The sequence below is a fragment of the Nicotiana tabacum genome, chromosome 1, assembly GCF_000715075.1.
Source record: "Nicotiana tabacum cultivar K326 chromosome 1, ASM71507v2, whole genome shotgun sequence".
Classification (NCBI taxonomy): domain Eukaryota; kingdom Viridiplantae; phylum Streptophyta; class Magnoliopsida; order Solanales; family Solanaceae; genus Nicotiana; species Nicotiana tabacum.
The window spans coordinates 96,036,444-96,044,828 of record NC_134080.1 but is presented as its reverse complement, the minus strand read 5'-3'; the positions used below and the strand labels follow the sequence as shown (position 1 = coordinate 96,044,828).

General features: G+C 34.6%; 1 protein-coding gene and 1 long non-coding RNA gene across 2 annotated transcripts; one reads left to right on the top strand and one right to left on the bottom strand.

Moving 5' to 3' along the window:
* The first annotated feature begins 3,761 nt into the window (after positions 1–3,761).
* On the top strand, positions 3,762–4,394 carry LOC142163136 (pentatricopeptide repeat-containing protein At4g39530-like). The gene is made up of 2 exons (XM_075220391.1): positions 3,762–4,133; positions 4,236–4,394. The coding sequence occupies exons 1-2, from the start codon at positions 3,762–3,764 to the stop codon at positions 4,392–4,394; spliced, it is 531 nt and encodes a 176-aa protein (XP_075076492.1).
* A 1,554-nt stretch (positions 4,395–5,948) lies between these two features.
* On the bottom strand, positions 5,949–7,084 carry LOC142181487 (uncharacterized). The gene is made up of 2 exons (XR_012710155.1): positions 6,839–7,084; positions 5,949–6,064 (listed from the first exon to the last, which is right to left on the bottom strand). It is a non-coding gene; the product is annotated as an uncharacterized LOC142181487 (long non-coding RNA).
* Between the last annotated feature and the right edge of the window lie 1,301 nt (positions 7,085–8,385).

Genomic DNA, 8,385 nt, shown 5'->3' with positions numbered 1-8,385 from the left:
TAGGGTTAAAATTATATTTTCTGTTGAAATTGTTATTTCTCTGTGATTTTTCTTATTTTTCCTTATTTGTGACTCCTAATTGGTACTACTTGCCTTAATTAGGTTACTAGCCTAATTTTTGAGATTTAACTGTTTTAACCGACCCCTAGATGGTCTCTGATTTATTTGTTTACCTTATTAAACTTCAATCTTGCCTGTTAATTGATTCTCCCTAATCTAAGTGATATTTCCCGGATTCTACCGTGTTAACTGATTGGGTTTAGCCTTAATTAACTGGTTGAATGATTTGCATACGTTATTTGTGAACTCTTAATTTTCTTTACCTTATTTGTTTTACTCCGTTGAATGCTATATAACCTCACCATTATACTTTTTTAGAACACATGAACACACACGGGAAGATACAAAAACACCTACACACATAAACTCTTACTCTTACCCACACACTCACAACTATAGTTCATTATGTTACTTCTATTTGCTATTCTGTCTAGTCGACTGAAAGCCAAGGCTAAACTCTTGGATTTCACTTGCCTTCACCTTCCTGTTTGCTACCTCTTAAATTGTATGCCTCAATTTTTGTTATCATGCTCTCCTCTATATGCAATGTAGTTAGTTCATTATGAATTTCAACATGCTTATGCTCTGTGTTCCTGTTTATTGCTCTCTTAACTAGCATGCCTTAGTTCCTGTTAACTTGCCTTGTCTTCTATGTTAGTATGGTTAGTATACTTGAGCATATTCCTGTTTGATCCATGGCACTTGTTTACCTGTTTCTCAACTAGCATGCCCCTATTCTTGTCCTGTTTTTATGTGCTGATAATTTACCTTATCATGTTCCTGATCAATTCACGATTTCTATGTACTTCTATCAAGAATAATGTGCTTTAAATTCCTGCTACCTTTTTGTATGGCTATCTGATTAGTCATTTGACTTCAGCATGTTTCTCTCTGCTAAATACATGTCTATATGATTCCACCTAGTAATAGTTAATAGACTATGTCAACTCCAGCAATGTGAAACCTTGTTTGCCTTAAATGTGACTCTATTATGTCTATGATTCTAGTGTCCCTGTGTTGTTGTGATTGTTTAACTACTGGTAACTATATCCGAGTCAATCTGCTGAAATATGGTTCTGTTCTGATGCTTTCTTTCTGAAACTTTCCCCTACCCTTATACACTATTTTCAAACTTCTACTCTTAGTTATCTAGGGTCCTACCACCCCCAGTATAAGCACTACCTAGGTTCCATGAGATTCCTCTGAACTATGACACATTGGGGATGATCTTCCAAACTTTTTACAAAACTGTTTATTTGAAAAGGTTTTGGTGTGAGCATTGTCCGGGGTCCCTGAGGCCTTTGGGATCTTTGACACACCAGAAGCCCATTTTGTGTATTGTGGAATACATGTGGACGTCAGACTTGCTTGAAGGCCTAACTTCCAGGTTGACATTGGTCCTGCTAAGGCTCCCTATAGTATAATAATTTTTTTCATTGTGTAATCTATTCGTATTAGTCTGTAATAATGTAATAATCCTTGTAAAAAATAGATATGGGGTTATTAGTAAAAGCTGGGGGGTAGGGGGTTATCCTTTATCTTTACTTGAAACTCGGGTAGAAATCCTGCCTATAGGATTATTGATGATTAAGTGAGCATTATACCTATTTAGAGATCATGTTTATAGGGCTTTCTAATTATTTTTCTTACTTCACTCATATGCTAGAAATTATGTTCATAGATTCTTTGCATTAGAAATCATGTCCACAAGATCTATGCTCATTTTATGCATTAGTAACCATGTCTATAGGATCTTGTCTGTTTGAATAACAATTTTCCTGATAATGTTCTTAAAGAATTATGCCTACATATGATTAATAGAGATTTTGCCTATAGGAATTAAAAATCACCTAGATACCATACCTATAAGAAATAAAATAATCAATTCTGCATATAGTTATCATGCCTATAGGAAATATCAGTTTTGCGCTTAGATATCATGCCTATAGGAAATAAGTATAAAATCAGTCTTGACACTTAGACATCATTCCTATAGGAAGTAAGTGTAAAAACTCAGTTTTTGTGTTTAGATATCATGTCTATAAGAATTATAATCTGTTTCAGCACTTAGAAAGTATGCCTATAGGATCTAAAAGATGAAATCTGCTTGTTAAAATCAATAACTAGTTTACAATTTAGATACCATGTCTATAGGGTTCTACTCGACTATCACTTATGCAAGCTTGTAGGATAATTAAAATTGTGTGACTAAAAAACTATGATTGCTTGTTTGACATATGCTCGGATTTAGAGTATTAACCAAATCAGTAGGAAAACTGATAGGCACTCGTCTGCTCGCTTTAACATTGTTGTATATTCTATTTTGTGCTCATTTAGATATCCTGCCTATAGGATCCTAAAATCATTTAAAATTGCTTGTTTGAATAGCGTGCATTTGTTTGTCTATTTGTGGAGGTTAACATGAGCCCACTTAATTGCTCCTTATGTGACATTCCTACTTGACTTTTGTTTGTTGCTTAGTTTTCTCCTTTTAAACAACATAGGTAAGTCTAGAACCACCTTAAATAGAGGTCCTAAACACCTCCAAGGCCAGAGGTAAGGGACGGGTAGTGCACGCATAAGGTACGTACTGGATATTATTAGAACGCTTAGGTAATAATTGAAAAGGGAGGGTAATTAGGTAGTAAAGGAGATGATGACCTGTGCACTAATGCTACGCTTAACACCTCAATTTGGGGAAGATTACCGAGTATTGTATGGAAGTCATCCTATAGGCTAATAAGCTTAGGACCCCTTTAATTCCCGTTTTAAAATAATTTCCATTTGTTTAAACTGCTTTATTTCCTTAAAGACTAATTCTCTTAAATTGAGTTTGGTCGGGACCCATGTTGTGTGTTACATCCCATACTTTAATATTAGTAAATGAAGAAAACCGAGATTTAAATTAAGAATAGATAATAATAGCACTTTTTATGGAACAAAGAATGGTACATTTGGTTTCTAATATTTCTTTGTTAGGAAATTTTTTAGAATTAAACTAATGGCTATGGAATGTTCTTCAAATGTAAATTTTAGTTAATTAGAGCCAAATAACAATAATGATATTAGTAATAATAAGAATAATAATCAAGACTATAGACGATCAGGCCTTTTATCACTCGCTCTAGCTTACATTTGATATGGTATTTTGAGTGAAATATTTTTGTAAAATAATTTGAAAAAAATGTTTTTTATATAATTATTAATATTACTATTTTCGAATATGTTTTAAATTACGCACGTAAAATGAGAAATTTATGAGATTTTCTTTATTGTAAAGATAGAAATTATTTTCAAGGAAAGAAGGCTATCTTTTTACCATTTTTAAGAATTAAGTGTACAAATTTTTTTACTCTTTATATGAGATTAGGAAAATTAGAAGTGGAGAAAATATATGTATTTTTACATGAATGTTTTAATAAAATAATCGTGTATGTATTTATTTTATATGGTACCACATGATCATAATAGTAAAGTATATTATAGTAAAGTGTATAAAGTATATTAAATATAAGTAGAATTTTAAGTAAATTGAGACAATTCTTAATCACGCGGGTAATTGGCAATTACCCAAAATATTTTGGATAAAGGCAAAACGTGACAGTAAGCCACTATTGGACTAAGTAGTCATATGAGCTTATGTGGCTCTATCTAAAGTATCCTCTAATAGTAATGTGTAAGTTTCTCAACTATTTGCTGAAATGAGAGATAATCTGATTCTTCCAAGCCTTTTGACTTTTGTTAGCCTGCTTGGTGCTTCAGCTTCACTCTTTTCCTTGGAATTGAGTATGCAACTTCATGCTCTCACCATAAAATTTGGTTTTTCGGCTGGCATGTTTGTTTGTAGCATCCTAATAGATGTTTACTCAAAATGTTCATCTGTTAAAGATGCAAGGCAAGTATTTAATGAGATGAATGAGAAGGATATTGCTGTATGGAGTTCTATGTTGTTTGGGTATATACAACAGTGTGAAAATGAAAAGGCTCTAAAGCTCTTCCTAAAATTGCAGCATTGTTTGCAAAAGCCAAATACGTTGACTTTTGTTGCCCTCATTGTTTCTTCTAGTAACCTAGTAAGTCTCCTCCACGGTCTCTGGTTTCATAACCAGATTGTAAAAGTCGGCGTAGATTTTGATCCGCATGTTACAAATGCACTGGTTGATGTGTACTCCTAGTGTGGAAGCTTGGAAGAAGCACAGAGGATGTTTGATTCCGCTCTCCAGAGAGATATCGCATGTTGGAATTCTATGATATCCACTTATGCACAGCATGGAGAAGCAAAGGAAGCTATTAATATGTCTGAGAAAATGATAAATGGTCGTAGATCATGTTAGGAAAATGCATATATCCTTAATAAGAAGATTGGTTTTAGTGATGATGATTTCAATACTTTGATTTGTTGACTGGGTAGATGAGTATAGGACCGTGGCTAGTGTCGGTAAGAATCTTCCCAAAAACTTCTTGTGCAAAGTCATGAATCTTGCTCTTTTGAATTAGAAGGTTTAGCCATGGATGAGGAACAGCCCATAACCCCTTCTCTTGAAGTTTCATCTCGGATACGTGAACTCCAATTATTTGTTGACTGGATCTCTTTAACAAAATAAGAAAACTGAAATTCACATCCTTGATTTGTCATGCGCCTGAAGACGGCGATTTTTTCTTGACAAAAGATGAAAGGTCATTGGACAGAAATTAAGAAGGATAAGGAGGAGATGCAGTAAGTAAAGAAATAAGTACCAGATATTAGATTTAACGAAAGCATAAAGGTAACTAAATTACAATGCCAAAACCATATCAGATGAGAGGAACGCAAATTACAACTCTTGATCTTCTTACAAGAGAACAGGTTCAGATATGTCAAGGTTAATTCTTCCTTCTTTTGGCATGATCCAGCAACGATACGTAAACGTAATGTTATTTCATAAGTATTTCTACTCGTAGTGGTTAAGGATGTTTATATTATTTATTTATTGTAAAATGATATTAATTAGAGGTATAATGGTATTTTGATGTTTCAAGAAGTTTTATTAACGTACTTCTCATGCATTGCGCTCATTTACATGTGCATTTACCCATGACTCAGACAGCGTTATATACACGTATATTTGCATATATATGTATATGGAATATGGGAAAAGGTTACAACGTTATATTGAGATTTTTACGTTTTTTTCATGCATTTCACCCATTCATACATGTGCATTGACCCATGACCAAATGGCATTATATACACGTATATATGTAAATATGTATGTATATGGGATATGGAAAATGATTACGGCGTTATATACGCATCACCACCTGATCAACTGGTATACGTTGATAATTTTGCCCACAATGGCCAAGATGATATGACGGGATGCCCTTAGAGGCTTGATGATGGGATGAACACATGTACCTATGCACGACATGACATTCATACGCATATGCATGACACTACAAATATTTCATGATTTACAGAGCTAGCCAGACTTACAGGTTGAGCCCTTTACTACATGTTTCTTCCATGTTCTTTATATACTAAGTTACAAGCCTTACATACTCAGTACATTATTCGTACTGACGTCTTTTTGTTGGGGACGCTACATTCATGCCTGCAGGTATAGATAATGTCACGACTCAAACCGATGGGCCGCGACGGGCACCAGTACCTTACTCAACCGAGTACCAACGTAACGTATCTTTCTCATTACATCATCATATACATATGACATACGGGCCTAATAGGCCAACATAATCCTTTATAAACTCAAAACATAGGTTGATAAGGCCATACAATCTTTTATGTACACGACATATGTCTACATGCCTCTAAGAGTACATAAATATCATAAAGATCGGGACAGAGTCCCGCCATACCAAACAATATACGTCTAAATCATACTTACCAAACGAGCAACTCCGAAGCAAATGGAGCGCACCAACATCTTCCGCTGAGCTGATAGCCTACTTGGAGGGCTCTCGACCTGTCTATCGGGACTTGCGGGCATGAAATGCAGCGCCCCTAGGGAAAAGGAACATCAGTACGAATAATGTATCGAGTATGTAAGGCATATAAATAAATACATAAGAGACATGGAAGAAATATAGAGTACATGACTCAACCTGTAAGTCTGAATAACTTTGTAAATCATGAATTACTTTTAGCGTCATGCATATGCATATGAACGCCATGTCGTGCATAGGTACATGTTTCATAACATCATCAGCCTCTAAGGGTATCCCATCATATCATATCGGCTACTTTGGCAAAATCATCATCGTATACCAGCTGATCAAGTGGTGGTGCGTATATAACGCCATAACCTTTCCCATATCCCATATACATACATATACATACATATATACGCGTATATAACGCCGTTTGAATCATATTTCAGCCACCGTGGGCAACATCATCATCATATACAAGCTGATCAGGTGGTGGTGCGTATATAACGCCATAACCTTTCCTATATCCCTTATACATATATATACATACATATATACGCATATATAATGTCGTCTAATCATGGGTCAATGCAAATAAATTCAATGCATGAAAAGTAAATTAATAAAATCTTTTGGAATTGTCATAAGACCATTTTGTCTTTGAGCAATGTCATAAAGTAAACTCTTTTTTTTTTCAACTTTCATATTTTTCTGAACTGGAAATTTAAGAACATAGATATCTCTAATACTTCTATGAATAGAGTCATTTATGGAATTTGTGCATTTGCACGTTTCGTTTGCATCGTATGGATCATGCCAAAAGAAAAAAGGGATAGCCTTAACATACCTGAAGTAGGAACAACTCCGTATAATTATCCCATTGGAAACCTTCGTGGATTAAATTTAAAACCCAAAAATCGGATTAAGCTTCTGCGCTTTGGAATTGAAGAACGAAATCTTGCTTTGTTCTTGTTGAAATTTGGACGACAATTGCTTTAAATGAAAGCTTTCGTTTGGAATTCCCAAGAAGCAATTTTGTTTGAAATGCTTCTTCTTTCAACTTTATTCTTGGCTTTTAGGCAGATTGGTTTTGGCCTTTTACCAAGAATTCTCATAAAGTCTATGGATAATATCTATAAGTCTTTAAGATTTAATTCTTGGTTTGGCTACATAATAGCCATCTGGCAAGGTGGCTTAAGGGTCATCGTTTGCCTTGTGGCTTTATGCCACATGGAAGGGTGGGTGAAGATTATTAATCTTTACCCACTTATTAGTTAATTGGGTAATGTTCCATTACCCGGTAATTAATTAATTACCCGCATAATTTAAAAATTATCTCAACTTAATTAAATACTACTCTCTTTTAACATACCTTGTACACTTTACTATCATGGCCATGTAGTACTTTGTATGACACTAGTCCATAAATACCAAGTATTTTAGTCGGGCCATATTTTATCCCAAAATACCAAACTTTGACAAAATTTCGTTTCATAGACTTGCTCCCCCTTTCACCTTCATGAATTTACTAATCACTTGTGAAATAGCATAATCCTTATAATCCCCAAATAATCTTTTCCTTGGACTGATGTCAATTACCTTAAGACAATATCAACGTAAAATACTACAGGGTGAAACATCGTCGTAACTTATTACTGCGAAGCATAACATCACCGTAATGTAATATCACTATCGTAACTTGTTACTGCGAATCGTAACATCACCGTAATGTAATAGTATTATCGTAACTTATTAATGCGAAGCATAGTATCACCGTAATGTAATATTGTCAGGTACAATACTGTCGTAACTTAATACTGTAGGACGTAACATCAATCGTAATATATTACTGCAAAGGGTAACACCATCATAACATATTACTGTAGAGCATAACATCATCGTAATATAATACTGCGGGATGTAATATTGCGGGGCGTAACATCATTCCCCCCTTTGGAACATTCGTCCTCGCATGTTGACTGGTGCTCTTATCATTTTCGTAACTTATAGCTCTTGTGAATACATTAATACTCTTCTTGCTATTTAAGCAGTTGCTTTGTGAATAAATCCAAAGTCTAGGGTATTCCCTCTTTAGTCTTTTTTGTTCATATCATGACCTGTGGTCGAAATCTTCATATTCTTGCAACTTATGTTACCTCCTGTCATGCAACCTGTATGACCATGGCTTTGTAAGTACACTTATGCGATTCATCTTTCCTTTTTCCTTTTTCCTTTTAGTCAATCTCTAGGCCTTACTTTGTATATACAAGGCTTAATAAGATACCTCCCTAGGCATCTATGGGTATCCTGAAGTTCTTTGCTCGGTATTTTGTAGAGCTTGCGAATATGGACATATCTTATTTCATAGACCTGGTTATCGATTCGTATGACTTT

Coding starts and splice junctions, on each gene's coding strand:
- LOC142163136 (XM_075220391.1), top strand. CDS start 3,762: ATGAGAGATAATCTGATTCTTCCAAGCCTTTTGACTTTTGTTAGCCTG. Junction 4,134..4,235: donor TTGTTTCTTCTAGTAACCTA/GTAAGTCTCCTC, acceptor GTGTACTCCTAG/TGTGGAAGCTTGGAAGAAGC.